This window comes from Falco naumanni, chromosome 5 (assembly GCF_017639655.2).
Source record: "Falco naumanni isolate bFalNau1 chromosome 5, bFalNau1.pat, whole genome shotgun sequence".
Classification (NCBI taxonomy): Eukaryota; Metazoa; Chordata; class Aves; order Falconiformes; family Falconidae; genus Falco; species Falco naumanni.
This window is the reverse complement of record NC_054058.1, coordinates 39,408,964-39,433,439: the sequence shown is the minus strand read 5'-3', so window position 1 is coordinate 39,433,439 and position 24,476 is coordinate 39,408,964. Positions and strand designations below refer to the sequence as shown.

Below are 24,476 nucleotides of genomic sequence, written 5' to 3'. Positions count from 1 at the left end.
ACCCTGATCTGCTTTGACTACAATCTAACCTAATTATTTATGCTGCAGTTTCAGTGCACGCGGAGAATAATCATTCTTGTCGTCATAACTGTTAAAGGAAAAATTCCCACAGACATGGGTACCTCTAGGCTTGCTTTAATCACAGCTCAGGTTTGGGCCACCCACTCAGTGAGTGGCAGAGAACAAAGGGATACAGCACAGCTTATATACACTCATCAAACCATTAGTCAATGTCTGAAGTTTTAAAAAGTTTCCTTTAGTCTTGTCAGTTCTGCAAATCCATCACCTGACTGTCCCAGTGGATTCATCTATTCTGTTCCAGTCTCTGCCTTGGTTCCAAGCTCCTCCTTGGATCATGATCTTTCTGCTGCTTTAACTCACATAATCCTTCAAGCACACTCAGTCTTAGAACAAGCAATATCTATTCACATATACTAATTTTTCTAAGAGCATTTCTGAGAGCACCTGTGAACACAAACTGATCATCTATTGTTTTTCTAGTCTCCTACGGATTAACTTGACTAGGTTTTAAACCAGCCTTGGATTAGAGCTATGCAAGGGATGAAGCCTGGTTCTGCCATTTAGCAGCTTCAGCACTTTAAATTTATTAATTCAAAATACATTTTCTTCAACAATAACAAACAACAATTTGCATATTGAAGCAACATTACTTTGTCAGCAGTTAAACTTCTATTCTAGAAAAAAGCAATCTGTCCTTTTTAAACCATCTTACAGGCAACCTCTCCCCTAAGTTTCATTAAATTCTCATTAGAACTCCTGGTATTCATCCTGACTCTAGTCACTTCTCTTCTTGTCTTTCCCAAGAAACAAACTACCCCATAATGTTCCAGTTAAATACTAGCACCTAGAAGAGTGGGATAATTACTACCAATTTATATTTGTTATTTCCACAATTTTATTTTTGGGGGAGAGGTGGGGGAAGTGATTTCCACCAGTGATACCAAGTATAAAGTGGTCCCTGATAGCTAAAGTTGGGAATTTTATTTACTTCTCTCAAGCAAGCTTTAGTTAGGCTGGGACCAATCAGACCAGAAGCAGAAATCTGTAGTGTAGAAGAGGTAGTTTCCCCAGTGGCGTTTATTGAAGCCTTATGTAGAAAAATAAGGAATTCCAACATGCCATTCTTTTCAACTCAAAAGAGATATCTAAGTCATCTATCACATCCTGAATGATAGATACAGGTAGCTATCACATCTTGAAAGTACCTTTAGTCCCCTTTGCTGCTCTTGGGTGACCAGCTTGGATGCAGATTGTAATACAACATACTTTTCAAATTACATGAGATAAATTCAATGCAGAAAATCTAAATATTTAATATCAAGCAACACTCAGCATTTGTCAAGAAAAAAGTCCAATATAATTTATGTGAAGAGAACAGTTGATGGATGGGGTCAGTTAGTAGATTTGTTTCTGGGTTCAGTATGAAAATTCTTTTTTTTTGAGAAAAAGAAGAAAACCCCCAACTTCTTAAATTTACTGATTTTTTGTTAGAACTGAGTATGTATACTATTCTGAAGTTTGGGTGTTGTTATTCAAAGTAATAGAAGTAAGCACATTTACGTTTTCTCTGTCCTCCTTTTCTGTAATTCTTTACACACTGAGCAAATTCATGAAAAAAAAAAAAAAAGAGTAGAAAACAGCCAAAATATCAGATGCTTTTCACTTGATTTTATAAAGTGATGAAAAAATATTTTTAATTTATAAGTGTATTAAAAATATTAAATTCATTAATGTCAGTTATTTAGTATACTATTTTAAATTCTGAAAACAGGAAAAAAATATTTTACTGGGGAAGGATGTATTCTGAATCAGAACAGCAGACTTGTTGACCTATTATTAATAACTGAATGAGTGATCATGAATAAAATTTACCCAGAGACAGTGCTGAGGAAGAAGAGAAAGAGACAAGTGTCAGAACAGTATGTGTCCTCCAAAATGAGGGAGAAGGAAAGGTCATGCTGTATTTTGTCAAGTTTGCCTGGATATACTGTGTGGAGAAAGTCAAAGCTAAAGAAGTAAAGAGTTTGAAAAGTGAGTCAGGCATGGTAAAAATCAACCAGACTTCTAAGCTGGAATTGGCACCAAAATAAGCTGCACTTTCCTCACCAACATTATAAGACAAGGCCTATTGTGTTTACTGGTAAAGCATGTGTTGCTTCTTACAGTCACCCTTCATAAATATCCTCTCTGTCAGGATTCAATTTAGGTTATTTCTCAGGGCCGTGTACTGACCTCAATCTGCTTTATAATGAAAATTGTATATATGTGTGTATGTGCTGAAGCCATCGTACAGTCTGTAAAATACTTCAATAATTTGCATATTGTCCAGTATGATTCCTGTTATAACTTTGTGTTTGTTTTAATTTTGGTGGGAAAAAAAAAAAAGAAAGATGATAAGCATAAAATGAGACACTGTGCTGGTAATGGGATATTGTAATCTTGTAAAACAATATAGCAATCTATTCTTCACTTACGCTACTGCTGTGACCATTTCGGCTATTTGATATTTAAATATCTGGAAAAATAGACTTTTGATGAATTGGAATAAAATCGATCCCATTCTCTATACAATTATTTTAAAAATTGGTTGTAGTCTGTTGGTTTAGACCATATTTTGCTCTTTATTGATAAATGATACATTTCTAACTGTGGAGGGGTTTTGTCATCAAATTGTTATCAGTTTTGATCCAGTACAATATTTAATCAATCAAGACATCTTAAAGAGTATAACTTGAAAATAATGATATACTCTGCAACAGAGCTATATCTGCAAATTATTTATGTACTTTTAGAAGAGAATATGAATATCTATAAAACAAAGGCATTGATTATTAAATGGGAAAAAAAGTTGTCGGTGCAATTTCCCTTATTATATAGCTGATTCCCTTCCATACTTCAGTAGTATGGTTTGAAGAAAACATCATCGCAGCCCCAACTAACACCACTTCCATCCCCCTTCTGAAAAGTGTGCAGCCGCAGTGTCTTACATGAGTAATACTTCTACAAAAAGGAGTACAGTATGTCTAGTAGAACATTCTGAAATATGACTAATTAAAACACATTGTAAGGCAGTCTGCAGTTTCATCCTATGCTATCTATAATATTATGAGTTGTTTAAAAGTCATCCACCTGCAATACAAATTCCACTTTATTATATTTACAGATGTTTATCTAAGTGATGTTTTATCTCATTTCAGTAATAATCTGACAGCTGTTTAATTTGGTTATAGATCCTCTGTGCCTCTGTGTTTCCATCAGTCAGGGGCAAAGCACTGAAGACACAACTGTTGTTAATTTCAAAGTTAGAGTATGCTGTCCTTCACTGTGATAGCTATTCCAAATTGAACCAATCTAGTTAACATGAAATGCAAAACAGGAGAATTTTAAATTTTCCATTTGCTGTTTTTTAGGGGAAAAAGAAGACTTTAATATCATTCTTGTTCATAAATATGGGAGGATGACTCTCGTTTGGTATAATTAGATTTGCTATATTATAAAAGAAATATTAAAAGGTAGGCTATACTTTTATAATCTTTGAAATTTACCTTTTTTAGGGATGGAGGCTGTGAAGTACTTTGAAATCTCAGCTTTATAGTTTAATACTAAGGATGATAATTAAGGAATGTTGAATTTTTAGCATCTGCTGCCTTGTGCTTGAGATATTTATTTTAAAGCTTTTGTGAGCTCACATCTGTTATCATAATCTGAAGACTCACAGAGCACAGAAAATTTTAGGTAAAAAAGTAAAAATCTGTTGTCGATTTTATCATGCCCTTTTCCCCTGATCCTTCTGTTTCATTATTGCTATAAGTGTGAGACTTGGCTTTGTTTTAACAGACCAGTACCCATTGGGTGGACATTATTCTTCAGAAAGCATAAATCAGAGTGATCAGTATACAACAGATAATACAGAGCACCAAATCTATATTATTTAAAAATAGAGTGGGAAAACATCACTAAAACAGCAAATTGCATGCTTTATTCAGAAGTTTTCCATTAAAGAAATTGACTCTGAAAAAAACGAGAATGTGAACTGGGTACTTTTTAGCTAGTGTCGTGTAAAACTTAGATTTTTACACTACAATTTTGCAGGCTAATTTGGGAAATAATGGAACACAGGTTTGTCTTTGGCTGTTTGGTACTGATGAGAGAGCTGTACTTGGGTTATTGTTTGTTGTTGGACTACTTTCTAACAATGATTCTAAACCCACATGTATTATTAAGAAAACTATTATGGCATATTTGTGTCCATGTCTTCTGTGTGTAGTGTCAGATTTCTTCCTGAAGTAATCTTGTGTGAGAAGATCGTTGCCAATAATTGACCCATTGTCATTATACTCTTGTTGCTGGGGAAATTTCCTTTGGCTTTAAAAATCTCTGGGAATTAATCATTATATGGCAAGTGTATATTACTGCAGGAAAATTTGGCAGATGACAACACAAGTCCTGACAGTGATACATTCTTCCCATTACCTTTAAATCTATTGAGAAGTACCATCACATGGACTAACATGTGTACAAACATTTAAAGTTTCTTTTTGGTTGACTTTTGAAATACAATTTTGAATACTTTTGGTACTTCTAGTAAATCTTGGGAGTAACATGATACAGCTGTTGAATTTAGATGACATTTATATAAATGTCAGGTTACATATGCTGCAAAGCTAAGCCAAAATATGTATATCCACATTCATTCAGTATGTTCAGTGGCCTTAATCGGATATAGAAATTTTACCTATTGTAATCCTTAGTTCTCTATTTGTTTTTTTTTTTTGGGGGGGGGGGGTGTCATTTTTAGAAGCAAGGTTTTTTGTTTTGTATAAGACACTGAAAGAGAATTTGGGGGATTTTCTTTTTGGTGAGAAAATACAATTATATCTCTTTTAATTTGGGACCACAGTTATAATGATAAATAATTCATTCACAATAGGAGGCTATCCACAGAGACGCTACACTGATTTGAGATGATTTCTTCAACCTAGACAGGGATGCCTGAATCAGTAAATACTTGCAAGACCTAGTTCAAAATCTGGTGTAGATTCAACTGAGTATTTAAAAAAGGAATTTCTTCTTGATGGAAAGCTGTATAGCCATTCCTCATTTGTCCAATTTTCTGTTTGGTGAATATATTGGGATTGTTAATTATTGTAGATGTTAACATGGGTTCTGGGCTTCTAAAAAGGTTTTTTCTTTCTTCCGAGAAGCACTGACTGTGTGCTTATGTGTGTCTACATATTTCAAAATTTCAGTCACTGCCCACATTTCTGAAAATAAAAATTTAAAATAAAATATAGAGTGTGGGGTCACAAGTCCACTGTGTTACTGAGTTAGTTCTCTTAGGTAACAGAACTTTCATTCTCTTCATTTCTCTGTGAATTAATGAACTCTCACATTGTCACATTTAATCACACTTTCCACATTTTAGATGTCTTGCAGACCAATAAATAACCCAAACCAACATTGGTAATTCCTTGATAGTTTGAAGCATGTTTAGTGGTTATGTAAAGAAATGCTGAGATCACACCTATGAAAGCATGGTGTGAATCAAAGTAACTGAGTTCAAACTAGAGATTCAGTAGTTCCAAATAATGTGGCCCACTCACATCACACTATTTATTATAAGATTTACTAGTAGTGGACAATTTTCTTAAAGGTGTAAAAAAAAAAAACAATCCCACTGTATAAAATTGGGGAAAAAAGAAACAATGAATTTTGCTTTACATTTATTTGTGGAGAAGTACAGAAAACTCTCCATGCTAACAGCACCATAGTGCAAATAGATCTGATAATACTTTTAAGAGACTAATTCAGAGACTGTTCTACAATTTTGAAAGTATGACTTTTTTTATCTATGAAGAGACCAAAATTTTAGTACTGAGATCCGAACTGATTTCCTGCTTTACCTGGGTCTTGTTACAATAAAATATTTCAGGGTACATGTTTTCCAACCTAAAACTTGTGTGCAAATGAACTCTCATTTTGAGCAGAAATGTAATAATAGACATTTCAGAGGACTGACACCAAACCCACATACTTAAATCTGGCATTCAACCTAATCTAGAATCAAGGACTATTATGTCTTTTCTGTAGTAAGAAGATAAACAGTGAATTACATTCAGAATTTTGCAGTGTTTTGTCTTGTTAATAGGAGTCAAAATCTATTTTAAATAAATTTTTAAATATAAAATTTCAGGAGGCTGAAATCTGTGTGCTGTTAATGGCAAATTTTTTAAAATAAATCCTTGGGCATTTAAAAGGTCATTTAAAAGTGGAGAATTTTCATCAAGTGCTCCAAAGAAGGAGTAATAGGAAAAGAAAGAAGGCACATTTTTTTTAAAAAAAAAAAAAAGCATGAGAAATGAACAGTTAAAACTCTGAGGGCATTGTAGTAGATAGTAATTTCCTACATTAAATGAGTTACATCTAAAATTGTGGGAAAGCAAATCAGTTGACATAGCTTATGTTGAATGTAAAACAAAAAAGATTAAGCTTTACAATTTCTCCATACAGAGATTAGTTCACTCACTCATTCCTGAAATGAACTGAGGTTCAAAGATGGAAAATCCAGAGGAGGAGATTTGAAGCTGAATCTCCCCAGTGTCTCTGAAACTGAATTTTATGGATTTTTTTTTTTTCTTTTTGTCTTACAAAATGTCTTCTTTCTTTCAGTAGTTATTTTTTTGTGGGGATGTTGATTGACTGCATTTTTATTTCAACTCACGTTGTACTGGACTGTGTACAGATGCTGAACAGCTGAGCATCGTAGCTATGAGGCCTCATCATTTCTGTGGCATACCCTCAGCTTGGAGACTAATTATATACATTTTCTTTGTTTTTTGGTCGTAAAAAATCAAACCTTGTGGGCCTTTCCTGGGAACAATAAGCAAAGAAAGCAGCATTTGTTAAGGCAGCCCCTAGAGGCAGAGATGTAATGGTAAGGGAGCTGTGGTATGTCCCTTGCACAGTCCTGCTGCCAACACATCTGGCAGCGCTGTCAGCCCGCCTGCCCCGATGGCTTACCACTGTCGCGGGCACCCTCCAGCCTCTGCTCTGGCTGTATCTCAGCTGCTTCACCAAGGGAAGGCCTTGAGGTTTTTTTATTTGTAACACCTAGCAGTCCTTTTGGTGGCTATACGTTTCTGTTGAATTTGTTTTAAAGGCTTCTGCCCTCTCTTCAAAGATAAACATGGGATAAATGAAGAGCTGTCATTCCAAGTCAGCTATTTTTCAGTCAGACAGTGTTATAGCCCAAGTATTAAGAAAAAAAGGGAAACAGCAGATAAGATAGGTTCTGAGATTATGTTTATTCAGATGCTCTTTGAACAAAATCATGAACGAATTTTGTTAGTGTCCTGATGTCATAGTACAGTATAAAAAAAGTGCAATCAACTGAATAATTTTCATAGTTTTAATTCATTTCAGTTCTTAATTAGCTTTTAAGCCACACAACTTCTACATAAGCTTTAAAGGTGCAGTTGTGCTTGTCAAATCATATTAGTTATGCAACAGATACTACTTTAGGGCTCCCGAAGTATGACTGACCAGGCAAGATTTCTGCAGTCTCTACAATAATCCCAGATGACAGTATTCCCTTGATCCTTGTATATATGGGAGGGAATTGCATGAGCAGAGGTCAATATCATCACATGTTATTTATTACATAACTGGATAAAACAAAAATATGCTATGCTTTGCTTTGCTTCTAGTATGTAGGAGATACATTCCCTGGAGCTTTACATTGTTCTGTCTCAGGGATACCTTGGATGAAAAGGGTATATTTAAAATGAGGTTTACTTGTAGTTTTGGAAGTATGAGTTGAAAATCAAGTTGTTGTGAGGTTTTATCCTAGTTATCAATTCACCAAAGCAGATGTGACAGAAATGATAATTTGTAAAGCTCTAGGGCAAAGTCAATTTTACTTTGAGACTTTAACTGTAAAATGCTTATGATATGAAGACCAAGAAAAAAATCCACCCTCTTTCTGTCATCATTCAATCCAGAGAAGGCAAAGCTCTTGACAACTGAGCAGTCTCTAGTACTTCAGATGAAAGTTGGCCACTTTAGCTCCAGAAGTATGGAGATGGCTGTTGTAATTGCTAGTACTGTAGATATGTCAAGAGCACAGAGGAATTTCGAGAGCAGCAGCACCTGAATAATTAAGAGGCCTGAAAGGTCTGTGTCAGTGACTCAAGTAAAAAGGTCTAAAATACTGGATGCAGGTAGCTCAGCTGAAGTGAACACTAACAGTTATTATGAACATAAGATAAAGATATTTCAAGGGTGAGAAGACACTGTGTTAGGAACGGAACTGTCTGGGAGCAGAATTTTGAATAATGATTTGCTTTTAAGCAAGGGAAAATGAAAGCTGGTGACCAAACAAAATTTCCCTGAGAATAAGTTCCATGCTTCTCAGCAAAATAGTAGGAACTCCATTCCTTAATTATTTGTGATTCTATTGACCAAAGCATTAGGGACTGTACTGCTGGTAGCTGGCATGCCTTGACATAGCAAAGAATGTACGTTTTCATAAACACTATCTTTTTCTGTTTCCAAGGAAAACAATGAAAGCATGTTATCAGACTGCTTTGCCTTACTGTAGTTAGGAACTGGAAGTCACTAGATGATACTCGTTATCCTTTTCACCACCTGTCACCCATATGGCATATCCAAAATGTCTATTTTAATTCCAATTGAAACAGTACAAAGAAATGAGAAAATGTAAAGAACAACAGCATCCTACATAGATTACACAGAATATTTATTCTGTGAGATTCTGAAAGTATTACAGATATTTATCCATGTCTATAAACTGTATGTAAATTAGTAACAAGACTTCTACCCTGTAGTGCTATAAAGTTTCTCTTAGAGGAATATGAAGAAAAAAAAAATGTGTGTAAATATGTGTGTGTGTGTGCTTTTGTGCTTAAAAATTTTGATTTAGTCTGGCTTGAGATCATTGGTTTTATATTAAATATGATATTTTCATTTGGTATGTAACATTAGTTATAACCTACAAGACAGGAGTTTTTTGAACAAAATTCTGAACAGAATAACACTGCTGGACTGGCAGCTTCTGAATCCTAAAGTAGGATGTACAGGCAGAGTTTTAATGAATCTTTTGAAAAGTGAGAGAGGAGGTTTAAAATTTAAATCTCATTTTCAAAGCTATGTTAAGGGCTTTAAAAGCTATGTTTAAGATCAAAGTATGCTGCATAGCCTTACAAGATCTTGACCACTAGGGTGTAAAATTAAAATATTGATTAGGAGGTATGACACAAACCATCGCTACATGGTTCATGAGCTCAACAGCTTATACCTAAAACAAAATCCACTGGGGGTATCAGAACAAGACTTTCCTTACTACCATGCAATTTTCCTGAAGGTTTACTGTGCATCCAGTTTCAGCTGCTGATAAATGAAAAAAGAAAACCCTAGTTACACATTGTCAGAATACACTTGAATCTATTTGAATATTTTTTATGATATTATTGATAAGACCATATACCATTAACTATTTAGAAACTTGATTAAAACAGCATGAGCCTAGGAATACCTACCAAATGTCTATTGAACAGCACTTTAGTTCAGATAAAGGCTGCTTTCAGCAACTCGAGGGGAAGCAGCAAACCAGACCCTTTTGAGATCATTGCTAGCTTTTGTCTTAAATAAGTAGATTTAGTCTCAGCTTCATCCTACTGGCTGATAAGATAAACCACCTGGACATGTTTTTTTTCTTAAACTCCCTTTTTTTTTTTTTTTTTTTTGGGGGGGGGGGCGTGGAGGGGAATTAAGAACGACTGGCTGCTTGTGGGTCAAGCAGTCAAACTAATATTAACATTTTAAACTACGTATATATCTTTGTTAAGCAGCAATGCTGTTCATCAAGACATCTTTTCTTTTGTGACACATTATCACAAATTTAAAAGGCTTTTAAACCTTTACCTCGCTGTTTTTATAGACATGTAGCATCTCTTTGCTGTAAGGGATAAAACTAACCACTATGGTTTAGTATATGTTGTGCCTGTCAAAAGAAAACACATATGAGTGAAACCTTTTCAATATTGAGCTGAATGACAAATCTGTGACTGCCCTTTGTATAGACAAAAATTTATGTATATTGTTGAAGACTAACAGCAATGGTAAAATTAAGACATTTTAATAGGAATTTTGACAACCGAAGAATGCGTTTTTCAGAAAACCTATTAGTTGCATGTGTAAAACTTAACATTGGGAGCAACTTAAAATCCAGGGTTTTTTATATTGTTATTTCACAGGAAAATCACTCCAAACTAACAAACATGATTATTGTTCTAACACATCACAGCCTTTCACTATAATGCGCAAATAACTTTTAGTAGTTAAATTCAAAGCGAAAATAATGACAGTATTTTTTTCACAATGCACATATTACTTATGTTAATCTGGTATTAGATAGATTTCGATCAGTGAATACATTAAGTTGGTTTTTTTTCCCCCCATATTGCAACAGCTGCCTTACAGAGAGGCAATACTCACTAAGCAGATACATTGAGTTGAACCTCGTGTGTGCAAAGTAGTGTCTCTGTTGCTATGAAATAGGCCAGTTCTGCTCTTCTCGTGTGGTTCTGACAGTTTATGTATGGGGGATATTGCCGTCATCTTGAACCTTCTTTTGTTTCCAAACTTAAATTACTGTTTTCCATAGGCACTTTTTATTAGATATGTCTCGACTTAAACTGTTTTGGTAGATGCTGATGCTTACATATGCTATTTTAGTTTGTGTTGAGGATTTCTAAATATTATTTAAATCCTCAAACTCTAGAATGCATATGGATTTGGTTATTCTAGTGCTTAGGTCTTGATTAACTTGAGTATATAATTTTATTTCACAGGAATTTGCTGCACTGACAAAAGAATTAAATGCATGCAGGGAACAGCTGCTTGAAAAAGAGGAGGAGATTTCAGAACTGAAAGCTGAAAGAAATAACACAAGAGTAAGTATACAGCAGACCTTTTCTGGATATTATGTACATGTAAAGCAGAAGGAATATACATAAATTTAGATCTTCATTTGTATAAATAAGAAGACAAAATTCCAGCCTTTTAATAAGTACATGAAACTTGTAAGGTTCTAAGTAAAAAGATGTATCTGCCCTGCTACAGTCCTGGAGGAAATGAGTGTATGTTAGCAAGATATATTACAAAGATAGCAGATTTTGTATATAACATGGTGAGTACATCAGTTTAAATATTTACTAAAGCAAGGGATTTATGCAGCCTTCCAAGCCCTGGGGCCTCCCTAAGTAGCTTGCACATATCCTCATCTTCTATCAATGCAAAAGGCAATGTTACAACAGACCCAGCTTTCCCTTGTGCCTTAGATTTGAGCTGAATAAGGATGAGATGAAGGCTGCCACACATAGCACAGTCTGTTGTTTAGTCTAGATGCAGCCATGTGACCCTTGAAGTAAATGTCATTTGCCATACAGCTGAGTGAGGACAAGATTTCACCCTTAAATTTACCCTGTTCTACTTCAGTCAGATGTTGTTCTGTCTGGGAACAAGAATATGTGACAGCACCTTCTGAAAATTCTCAAATGGCGTACAGAATGGTTTTCAGAATAAAATAATTTGCACATGCAACTGTCTGGACAAAGGCAGAATTCATCAAGAAATGGAAGAAAGGAGCAGAGGAGGCTTTATGAGGGGTGGAAAGGTATGAGAAAAGAGATGAAACAGTCCCAGATCAGACAGGACTCAGGCTGGTAATGAATATATGGAATACATCTCAGACAGACTTTGACAAAAAAATACTATATGAACTAAATTTGCAATGTCAACTTCTTGGTTATCCTCAGTTCTTGATAAGTATACACACAAAACTGTCTACCTAGCATAACGCTTTATCCGTTTCACTACAAAGCCCATTGAACACCAACTTTGGTATATTAAAACTGCAGTGTACCAACACTTACTGTGGGTCTGATATAAGTGGCGCAGACTAGCAAAAATCCCAAGACAGCCTCATAGCCAAAGATAGTCACTTGCCAAACAACTGTGAGAGAAAAGGAAGATGAGTCAACTGCAAGTCATCAGCTAAGTCAGACTGAGCTCTGTCATAGGCACTTTCTTTGCAAATGAAGAAGCTTAAAGATCATCCATTCTTACGTTTCTTGTTTATATAAAAGAAAAATCAATAAGAGATTTTCCAGGAGAACTAATACCAACAGTTGAGAGATATAGAGTGTGATAATCCTTGCAAGAAGCCCTTGCAGTTAAAATTAGTAAACTCTACCAGTGTGTTTTCAGAATAAGGATGAAGCTAGGTATTGGTGATGAAGAGATTTAGGCCATGAAAAAAATATAGGAAATTCAGGAGATGTTACAGTAAACAAGAGGTTAAGTTATAGTCCAAGTATTAAAGGGAAAGGAGGGATTAAAAATCAGAGACATGCCTTACTCTGAGTTCTGGCATTTTCATTAATAATCACTCCACCATATATATATGTTCTTGCCAGGCTCTAAGCTGCCATATACTACTTAGTTGCCAAAGTTTGCTGTAATAATCATGCTATATTCTATAGGCTCCTGTACACTTCTCTTATAGGGAGAGATCAGCATTTTGGATCCAAAGCTGTTGTCTTCAGAATAGTCTCAATGATAGGCTAACAATGAGATGTCTAGCAACATTGATTGAGAAGACATCACCTATAAAAGGCACTTTTGAAAACTGAGATTTATGCAGTTATTAATGGAAAACAGCATTAATATTTTGTAAGAAAAAGTTGCTCCACATTTTTTCAGTTAATTAAGTAACATTTCTAATAAAATAATAATATTTGGATGACCACTGATACACTTTTGCAGTGAGGAAATTAAATGTCTTTTCTAAAACATAAAGTTAGTTAGGCCAACTAATGCTTCTTTCTTCCATCCCACTAGTGTTCACACTTAACCCAGCTGTAGCTTAGCTACACTAGCATTGCTTACCTGCCCTCCCAGGACACACTCATGCATAACCACATGTAGTGGAATGAATCAGTACAACCACTTCTGTCCCAAGTAGCACTTCCTACTACTTTTAAATAAGGAGGTTCAGTTCCAAATTCTCAGATTGCTGTTTCTGATTTTTTTTTTAATTCAGTCTTTTATCTCCCTGGTCTGAAGCTCTCTAGCTTAAAGATATTGTTTGAAGTACCTACTGCTTCAAACTGAAATCAGCAAGAAAAAGAAGTGGGAACTCTGTCAGGTTCTGAGTACACACTAGCTTTCTGGCTCCCTTTCACACTTTCAGTTATGCCTAACTAAATTTTTTTCTTTACTGTAGACCTGCATCTATGTATTTCTTTATTTCTTGGTAACAGCCTCATACGGTTTTTCCCAATCTCCACAAAAGACACACACACACCCAACACACCCACCCACCCACCCCACCCCCCGAAAAACACCACCACACATTCTGATTTGCCACTCTGTCAAGCAACAGTGGCAGACCCTGACAGTAACATATATTAGAGAGAGACCATGATGGAATTACATTCTTCGGGACCCATACACCAGATCTCAGCCAAAATACCACCTTTTAAAACTTACCATAATATTTAATCAAGTTCCTTCTAGCAGAATTCTTAAGCAAAGCTTCCTACTGACCTTTTGCTGTTGAAGTTCTATTTTTACTGCCTATAGTAATTAACTTTTTCTGGCATATTACAGTAGAAATATTTTCATGTCAAGAACTTAGCTGGCAACTTAATCTGTCAGTTCACGAGGAAAATAGAAAATGCAGGAGCATATGTATTTGTATTGATTGGTGTGGTGTTGCTGACAGGAAGACAGGTTCTCTCTGGAAAATCATTGCATGAGACTTTGAAAACATACATAAAAATATCGTAATAGAAACTGATACAGTTACTTCTCTAGATATTCTCTAGATAGAATGATCAGCTATAGCATGTGGAAAGACAACATCTTTTCTGAAGCTGGAAAACAGGTCAATGTGATCTAGAATATTATTTAATGGAAATTATAAAATAATACTAATTTGGATGTGCTAAATATAAATTAAAATCGAAAGTTATTTTTGTCTCAGTCTGTATTCTGTAAAAGTAGAAAACGTTTGTAGGATTAACTTATTAAATCAGAATATGATTATGAGGAAATTTAGACTTTGGTTTGGCAGTTGAAACAAAAAATTATTACAATATCATTGTGGATTAATCTGTGTTTTTTTCAATATAACAAAAAAGAGACACATGCATAATATTTTTGTATGTAGCATACAATGTTATTTAAATTAGTTCAAGCAGTTTCAGAAACAAGAAAAATTAAGCCTATGTTCACGATGAAACAGCAATAACAGTGTCGTCATCTTTCTTTTACTTAATACCTCGACTTGAAGCATTTATTAAAGTGAACAAGGCTGACTTAGATTTAATTTTATTCATATTTTATTGTCTCAATTCCTTAGTGAAAGCTTTATGAAATATTTTCAGTTAATCGATGCAGTCTCATAATACCCATAGATCAGAACTTAATCCTATATTTTATGATTAAATTTCCCTTTTATTGTACTGGAAAACTCTAAGAATATCTTTTAAATATGGTTTTAATTCCCTTTTTAGCTCATTTTCTTGGAGGTCCTGTTACATAGATCAGTTTGATAGCTGCTGAAACTAAACTGGGCACTCTGTTTTCTTTTTTCAACATGATAACAGGACCTCTTCCAGTCTGAAAGCACTGTACACATGAAAATAAATATAAATGTTTCCTAAAGTACTGTAAAGGCAAACACATTATATCACTAATGTAAATGACAGTAATTTTCATTATTTTTACCTCAATATTATGATCTATCTTCTAGACTAATGTGTTTCTTCTTTCAAAATAAGAACTTTGTCACAGAAAACAGGTTGACAATAGATAGTAAATGTAATGTGTAGTAATTCTATACCTGTATCTTCAGACACTGTATAATCTAATAGTTATTATATTTGTATTCATTGTTCTTATAAGACCCATTTTATTAATTTTTATTACTTTGTGTCATTATCCTGCTTATTATGTTTTATTTCATACTTTTGCTTCACATGTGTGTGTTTCCATTAAGGTTTTTGGTCACCAGTATTCTCTTCTCTGTCTTGGACATACAGAACGGGACACATGCTATAGTTAGGCTGTAATTTTGTTTTTTCCAAGAAAGATTTTCACCAGTAATTTACCAGTATAGCTGTCTGAGGTCACCTCAGCTGACCACGGGTGCAAATTGGTTTCCACCACTGTGGAACAATGCTGAAGAAAATGACTGGGTTTGTGACTGGTTTTAGAGATAATCTTCAACCTCATGTCTGCTGATTTTACCTGTCGTCTTTGCTTTCACCAGAGATGGAGATTCACTGAACAATGTGCATTCTAAATATAGACTGAAAGGACATTCAATTTTGCCTGTGCTGATTAAATATTTTAAGCTGGACCTTGAAAGAGAATTGTCTTCTTAGTGGGTTGCCCCATTCCTCTAAGGAATCCCTTAGCTGAGTCTGTCTCATTTTATTAAATCTCTTATCTTTTATATTTTTTTCCCTGTATTTCATTATTTATGCCTCTCCTTTTCTCTCCATCACCCTCTCCTGATTCTTTTATTTTTCCATTTATTATCCTGCTATGAACTTCTTTTACAAACAGGTTTGCTGAGAATAAAGTTAAGATAAAATATTTTACATTGATTAAAATCCAGGTCCTGTAGTAATACAAACTCTATTGAGTCACGCTAATTTCAACTAACTGAGTCATCATTCCTAAAAAAGAATATTTTAACTTTTTTTCATTTTCCATATGTAAATCATTGTCCATGTAGTAATGATGGTATAATATAATATAGGTAGGTGATAACCTACACCAATGTAGTTGATACTGTTAAATTTAAACCATGCATTTCCTTTCACAATAAATCACTTCCATAAGTGCTTTGGAAGTGATTTGAAAAATACTGGAAGCTGGGTATATTCTAACGATTTTCTCTATTCTTATTGTTTTAGTTCTAATTAACATTTCAAAGATGCTTCATTCACTCAGAAAATATGCACTAGAGCATTTTAAAGTTTTTAATTTATTATTTTTAAACATTCTTTATGTTCATGAAGGGTTCAGAGCTCTGGAAAACCACATCCCATTTAGCTAAGGTATAATTATCAGCACAGCATCTTGAGCATCCTAAAATTTGCCCAGCATAAGAGTAAAATTCTCTTGTCAGATTATTTCATAATTCATTGTCAAGTTTATGCTTTCCAGTAGGAAAAGCATAGTAATGATGCATGGGTGATTCTGTCCCGCCTGCTGCTGTTGATCTTAATCTTCTTTTCTCTGCAAGCTGCCTGTCCCTCTGAGTGCTTGACAACAGTAGGAACTTGTCACAGTGTGAGGGAGCAGAAAATGCTCAGTAGCCCATGTTCTTTATTAATGCCAGAGTTTAGTTGCAACACGCTAAAATACCTAAAGATGTTTCTAACAATTCTTTTGTAGTTTAAATGAACTACCAATATCATTAAAATGTTATTTTGACATAAAATGTTATGGTTGTTCTCACAGATATTTGTAATACTGATTCTTGAATTATACAGGGGAGAAAGTTCCCAATATGCCCCTATACCCACAAGTTATTGTGATTTCCTTCAGTCATTAAACTTAAATGTTACTTGAATGCCAATTGAAGTTACCTTCAATGCCAATTTTATATGTTTATATGTCCCTTCCATCATCACTGTAGTGCTGGGACACTTCATAGTTCTGTCAGTGTCATTTGCTCTTCCCAGGGAAGTAGGGGAGATCTGTTACCTTTTTTTTTTTTTTTTTTTTTTTTTTTTTTTTTTCCGGTCAGTGTAATTGTAAGTGGGGCAAGGACAGATCAAACAGCAGTACCATTTCAGCAGAGCAGGGGGCAAGGCTTTGCCGTCAGGTGCTCAGTCACAGTCAGATGTTCTATCCTTTGGGTTGTTCTTCCCTTTCAGCATGGCTGGGAGTAATGTGGCGCTGGGAGACCTGGTTAATAATACTCTGCTCAGCTGTATTTACTGTAAGCAGTGCTCACAGAATTTGTGGAGAAATAAAGCTGATTTTTCCCGAAAAGCAAAAATAAGAAAGTTTTAGAAGCCAGAAACCTATGTCAGCATGTCTTCTTGATTATTCTTAGGGCTGACTGTAAGGAAAATTCCATTGTTCAGAGATAGTTTCCAGAAAACTGAACCACTACATACCATTGGCTGAGTAGCCTGAGTGAATAAGAACAGAAAGAAAACATATCAAATGTTCACAAGTAGTGCAGAAATTCTTAACTGCGATGTCAAGTCATCTGTCTTTATATGGTAAAATAGGCAACACAATATTTTGCACTTGATTTATTTAATAACTATGAAATATATACAGACATTGAAATATGGTTTTGTCATCTCAAAAGTGGTAATTCTAAGCTAAAGGCAAAATTAGCTTTAGTGTATATTAAATGGGTGACTTTCAATGGTTTACTTTTATGTTATGCATGTTTCTAACATGGCAGTAACTTAACCTAAAGTTAAATATGTTATCTCTCGTTCTACAAAGGGCCAGGTTGCTGCACTGTTCATCCCACACAGTAAACTCGTCCACGATCATCCCACTCTGCTCTATTCTTACACTTGGAAACCTTGTTTAACTTTTTGTTTGCTCTTCATTCTTTTCGATCTCCATTCTTCCTTCTCTCAGTAAGGATCTTGTCTTTCTTCTGTCCATGCTGACTTCAAATTCCCTGTCAAAATTGTCTGTTTACATCAGTTCAAAATGAGGTTCTGGATGTATATTAGTTTTCTTCTTGTGTTCCACACACAGACACACACGCCCACACACACACAGAGCACACACACATTTCTGCAGAAATTCATAGCATTTTATCTGGACTTAGACTGTTCCAGAGGTAGCTATGAAGCTATGGTAGCTATGAAAAGTTTCTGTATAAAGGCAGACAAGACAGACAACAGAGCAGGATGAGCCAGGCTCTAACAGGATCAGCCAGCAAGTGGGAATGACTGTGGAGAAATGTAAGTCCCCAGCATAAATCAGAGTCAGTATTTGGCGACCCCAGGAATACAGAGTGGGGCAGGGTCCGCCTGCAGCGGGAAGGACATGTTGCAGTCACACAGTCTCTTTGGAGAGATGTGGCAGAGAGTAGGCTGTAGCATTAGCTACACCAGCTGTTGACTTGCTTTTCTCCAGCTATCTCCTAGATAAAGTATGTGGCTTAGAAAAATCATGTAAATATATGAATTTAGGCCAAAATTCAGAAATTCAGTCTATTCATGATGGCAATTAACTGTGTGTTTAGTACTGCTATGAACAGAAGTACTCTGTAAGTATTTGGAAGCTATTCTGATCTCATTTGAGTTACAACCTTACCACAGCCCTGTACCAAGTTCCTGATGGCTCTATGATGAAGAGGTCTCCTCAGATTTGCCTGTTACTTTGGACTGCCTGAAATAATTAAAAATTTACCTATATCTGCTGCCAGCCCTACAGGGATTGGATGACAGAACTCATTAATTCCTTGTTCATTTGCTTTTGATAAATACAAGCCATCACCTGAATTCAGAAATGGTAGAAATACCCTCCTTGAATTGCATGGAGTCATTACAGTTCATGATGTATGAACGTGGTTTGCATATGTGATTGCTGACTTTTTGTGAATAATACAGTTACTGTAACATAATAACCAGGCAAATCCAGACACAAGAACCATGTTTGAAGCAAAGATAACATCAAAGTATTACAACTATAATGGTATTACAATCTGGTTTTGCTCTTCTTTGTCTATTAATTCATGTAACAATAAAGGTCATTATGTGACTGAAAATAACTATGGAGTACAGATAAATATATATCTTTAATAATAGTAACTAAACTAAAAAGCATATCAGAGGAGAAATAATAAACAATTATCCCTGTAACTTTCAAATTTCCAGTTCAGTGACTTAGATGTAATTGTATGTTGTAATTACAATACATTTAACATGCATTGTGAGTCATGAATTTAGCTATCCTGCTTTAACCTTACAGCTAACCAATTCTCTTTTATTTTCAGAGTAAGAACAGAAATGATAGCCCTATGAAAGTAAACACAAATGGGGAATTTTCTACACAATATCAACATATAATTTTAATTTTTCATTTCACCTCAGTAATAATGAAAAATAGTTATCATATGTTTTTATATTAGGTTATTTACAGGTTATTTTACAGATATTTACAAAAATGTGAAATTCCTCTGTATGGACCTTTGTGTTTTCCATCGTGTTTGTAATACAACAGAGACAGTGAACATTTTAGAGCACATACTAGTGACAAACACCACTAGCTGTGGCATTTAGAATGAATAGTCTTAAAAATTAATAAAATATACTGTTTATTTTCACATAAATTTGTTAAGTAACCTTCAGTATACATTGAAAATACATTAGAGTTAGGGTGCATTAATTATGAACTTTAGTATTTTTGCATGATGCTTTAGGCTGGCTTTGGTTGTTATTTGTTAATGCTCATTAATTGCTATCACAAATAATACTGTAAATATATACTTAAATTAGTGATCCTATGCTGAGTGATTTGTTGTTCTCGCTTTTCATAGCAGGGTTTTAAGTGAAATCATTAGTAGATTTCCTATTATTCTATTTATTCCACCTGATTTAGAATCATGAAATATTGTCAATAATTCCAGCAGTCTCTCCTAAATGAGGTTGCCATGAAAATTGCCATTTATTGTCATGCATTTTGTAGTTAGAATTTCCAAAGTGTTTGGCTGCACAAAAATTAATAACCTTTTATATCATGTCCAATAGCTGTTACTGGAGCATTTGGAGTGCCTTGTCTCAAGACACGAAAGGTCACTGAGGATGACCGTGGTGAAACGGCAAGCACAGTCTCCCTCAGGAGTTTCCAGTGAAGTTGAAGTCCTCAAAGCTCTGAAATCTCTGTTTGAGCACCACAAGGCTTTGGATGAAAAGGTACAGTATGGAAAAAAAGCTTACTAAATACACTCTGTCTTACTTAACTGTGCCTTGTGACACAGTAGAACAATAGTACTGTTTATTTACTGTTTGGAATGTCTCCTATATTAATAGTATTTACACATGGCCAAAGAAATCCATATGAATGTATGACCAATAGCTGTAATCCACTTCAGGTCACTTCAGCTATCTTTTCTAGACAATAGCACTGACTTTCCAAAATAAGCAAATCATACACCTACCAGACATGCTTCTCCTATTTAGCACCAAATAAAGATGACAACATGGAATTTGCTGTCTGTATGATATGGTTTTAAGTTATTGTGGAGAAAATGTAGGTATCTCAAATTTCAAAAACACAAGAGTGAAAAGGCAGAATGACATTTCTAACTGCTTACAGGAACTTGTCTCTTAAAAATTTTTAGGAGGAACACCTCCTAAGTTTTAAGATGTTTTTAGCATTTACACATAAGCACAGTGTTCCCTCTACAAATAGGATGACCTAAAATAAGTAGTAGATCCTTCTTTATCAGAGGTAATGAAAGGCTTGCAGAATCAAGATAAAAACCACCACAATAACTGCATCTAGTCATGCTAATTAAGAGGGTCCTTCCTTCCACTGAATTCCTCATGTGTCCTGGGCTGGAAAGACTCTTTTGTGTAAATGAAACTTTGTACAACTATGAGGATGTACAACACCTTGCGCATTGCTTATATGAATTCAGAAATCCAGTTCACATCTAGAAAGAATATGCTCAGAAGATGATGTATCTCAGTTAATAAGTGCCTCAAATCTACACATGCAGGGAACACATAAGAACGACCACTGACAAGCAAAGAACGTAGTTCTTTGTGGGCTGTGTCTTGGCCGATTTGCTTGTGTTCATTGCTGTGGCTGAGTTGCTTCTCTGTTTGAGATGGTTGGGTAAGTCGGGGAGATGTGCAGCACAGCATCTGAAACCATTGACTGCAGTTAAGCTGTGTTGTGTAGAACCAGTTCAATGGTCTCACAGTAAAAAAAAAAATATTTTTTTTGTTTCAGAAATCTACTCAGAAAGTTGGCTATATTTAAGGAATTACTATTAAAAGAAGCAGCTTTATGAAAAGGGTAGCTGTAGTCATTGGTAATAAGGGTGTGAAACACAGGGTTATGAGTCATATTGGGTTAACTATCGGGTTCAAAGTTAAATGAGTTTAAGGAACTTATGCTGAATCAAAACTTATTTTGTGTTTAGGCGTATCTAGTTGCATATTCTGTTCAGTTACATATCATGAAAGTATATTTAAATAAAATCTAGAAAAAGAAATGTAATGACTTCTAGTCACTGTAAGCAATTGTAATAAGCTTTTGGATGTCATTAAGACTTACAAAATCCTGTGTTATTAAAAATATGTTTTGACGATTGATAGGTTTTATGGTCTGAGCTTTGATCTTTAAACCAACACTTCAAACATTGATACAACTATAGAGTAGAGAGCTCTCCTGCTTTTATACTTATTGACACTGTGCTGGATAAATATGAGAAATAATAAAAACTAAAGTTTAAATAGTTTCTGAGATGCAGCAGTTGTATACTTCTTACACTTTTTCTTTTGTGAATTTTTTAGTGTTTAGGTACTATGCAGTTTACCTCTCATGTTGAAAATTATTGAACAGAATTAGATTAAAGCTAAATATAATATTTTGACTTATATTATGAACATTCTTTTTTTTTTTTTTTAATGTAGCAGGTTAAAATCAGGAGTCAGTTAATTTAAAAATGTTGGAGTATCACAGGTACATATCTTATGTATATAATGGGTCTCTGTACCAGTGGCAATGATAATTGCCAATGTAGAAAAATCAGACATCCGGAATCATATTAACAGGAGATTTGTTGTATTATAAAACAAGTTTTAAAAGTGATTGATCAAAATTATTTTTTCCTATGTGCTACTCATCTATTGAATCGTTTTTATTTTGATATAATAAATCATGAGTTTATTGTAAAACATTACAAGATCAATCAAGGACACAGTTTAGTAAATGATTTTAAAATTATTTGTTACAAACCTAGCACATGTTATTTTCAGGTACAAATCCTGTATAAAATTATGTGTTTATGTTGTAGTGTCTCTCTTTAGAAGGAGTTTTTATGTCATCCAGTTACCTGATAATATAATGCTATCACATTATAGCACACATTTTCAACATTATTGAGATTCTTATTAAAAAATAATGGAAGTAAGAAAGACTTCATACACCCAAATTTGCAAAGAAAACTTTATGGCATGTAAGTCATCTATTCTATATTTTCTTTGACAGAAAAAATATGTAAATTACATTTGTTTCAGACCCTTCAGAAATAAGATATGAATCCACCTATGAAAATTTGCTGAAATTATTCAGAGAGTGGTAGAATAACGGAGCTGCTAGAGGACATCTGGCCCAACCTCCAGCTCACAGCAGGGCCAACTGTTTCAGGTTGCTTAGGAACCTGTCTAATCCACTTCTGAATATCTCCAGGGAGAAAACCTATTCTGGTGTTTCATTACCCTCATTGTATTATTTTTTTTCCCATAATACATAGCTGGAGTTTCTATTGCTGAGTCTTGCACCTGTTCCCTCTTGTCCTGTCACTGTGTTTCTCCAAGAAGCTAGCTTTGTTTTCTCCACATGTTCTCATTAGCTAGTTGTAGACATGAACCTTCTCTTCTTGAGTTTGACTAGACCCTGTTCTCCGAGCCCCTTCTAATATGCCATATGCTCCAGCCCATGACCGGCTTGGTGGGCCTTCACTGAAGTCTGGCAGTGTCTTTCTTCTACTAGGGAGCCCCAAAACAGATGCATCCTCATAAGTTCAGAGGCGAATAATGATTTCCCTCAACCTGCTGACTGAACTGTGTGTCTGGCCTTATTCACCCCTAGGTCCTTTCTGCAAAACTGCTCTCTCTTCCCCAGGCCTGTCCTGTTCCCTGGAGTAATTCCATTCATAATAATGGGATGCCACTTGGACTTTGTGTCACTGATAACAAACCTCTGAGCCTTGCAGTCCAGCCATTTTTCTTTGCAGTCTATAATACATTTATCTAATTCATATCCCTTTTCTCCTAGAGGAAAAAAAGTAGACCTTGCACAAAGCTTTGGTATGGACAAAGTGAAAATCGTTCACTGTTCTCCTCCCCTCATCCATGGAGCCAGTCATCTCATCACACAAGCAATAAGGTTGGCCAGATGTCATTTGCCTTTGACAAAGTCATACTGGCTCTTCCCAATCACTCTTGTCCTTTATGTGCCTGGAAATGGCTTCCAGGAAGATTTGCTCCGTAACCTTCCCAACACTGGCCAGTTTGTACTTCCCTGGATCTTCCCATGATAATTCCTGCCTTTCATGAGGGCGGACACAACATTTGGGTTTTTTCCATTATCAGGAATCTCCCTTGACTGCTGTTAACTTTCAAAGATGGAAAAGGCCTCACTATGATGAGTCAGTCAAGTCTTTCAGCAGCCTTGGGTGCAGCCAGTCTACTCCCTTTGATTTACGTCTGTCTTTTCCTCTGCATTGTGGGTTATTTCTCATTCCCGCAGACTCTTCCACTATGCTCAGAGAGGCTTGAAGGCAGAACTTTGCAGTAAATACTGAAGTAACAAATGATGATATAGGATAAACTGATGTCATTACATAGGTTAATAGATAGAGTAATGCAAACTGTCTAAAGTGCTTTGAAAATGTATCACAACCCTTTGCAAATGAACAATGGATAAATTTATTTAATTTTTTTCTTCACAAAAATTGTTGATGTTGAAAGTAATAATTTAGTCGTTACAGCCTTGAAAAAGCATAACAACATATTTCATAAAAATATTTGCCTTTTAAACTTACAAAAATCCCAAGTCTTTACATTCTTCCTAAATTCAAATTTTCTTTCATGTTTTCACTTTCTACACTGCAACAAGCTCTGCCGCAACACTTGACTGGTCACGCAAGAAGTCCTAGGTACTAAGTAGAACAACTACAAAAATGTCCTCGTTACTGTAACAAAATACAAAGAAAAATATAAAAGAGACTGGAAAGTGGAAAATAAAACCTTTCAATTCAGGGTTCATATCTCCAGGGATGCCTGGTTGAATATAAGAAGCACTAGGAATGATCCCTTAGCTTATTTCAAAAAGCCTATTAGCCCCATATATATTATATGAAATCTGGGGTTTGCCTCTATCTTTTGCCCAAAAGAGAGATGATCATAAAGAGATCCCAGCCATGATTGCATTAGTCAGAGAAAACATGACTGTCTTTGACAGTTATTTCAGTGTTTGACAGCTCCTTCAGCATCCCTTCACCCCCTGTAGAATTAAAGCTTGTCACGATCTTCCAATGCTAGAGAGTCAGTACACAGAATAGGTACATCCTAGTGCGTAGAAGGTAGTAATAGTGTGCTGTTATTCTCACCCCATTCTCCATATGAGATCCTAGC

General features: G+C 35.1%; 1 protein-coding gene across 16 annotated transcripts in view; it reads left to right on the top strand.

Moving 5' to 3' along the window:
- Positions 1–24,476, top strand: part of PPFIA2 (PTPRF interacting protein alpha 2) — a 351,100-nt gene that overhangs the window by 209,289 nt on the left and 117,335 nt on the right. For all 16 annotated transcript variants that reach the window (XM_040595910.1, XM_040595899.1, XM_040595903.1 and 13 more), the window contains 2 exons: positions 10,893–10,994; positions 19,854–20,018. In XM_040595910.1, the coding sequence (XP_040451844.1) occupies positions 10,893–10,994; positions 19,854–20,018 (267 nt within the window). The remainder of the gene's footprint in view (positions 1–10,892; positions 10,995–19,853; positions 20,019–24,476) is intronic.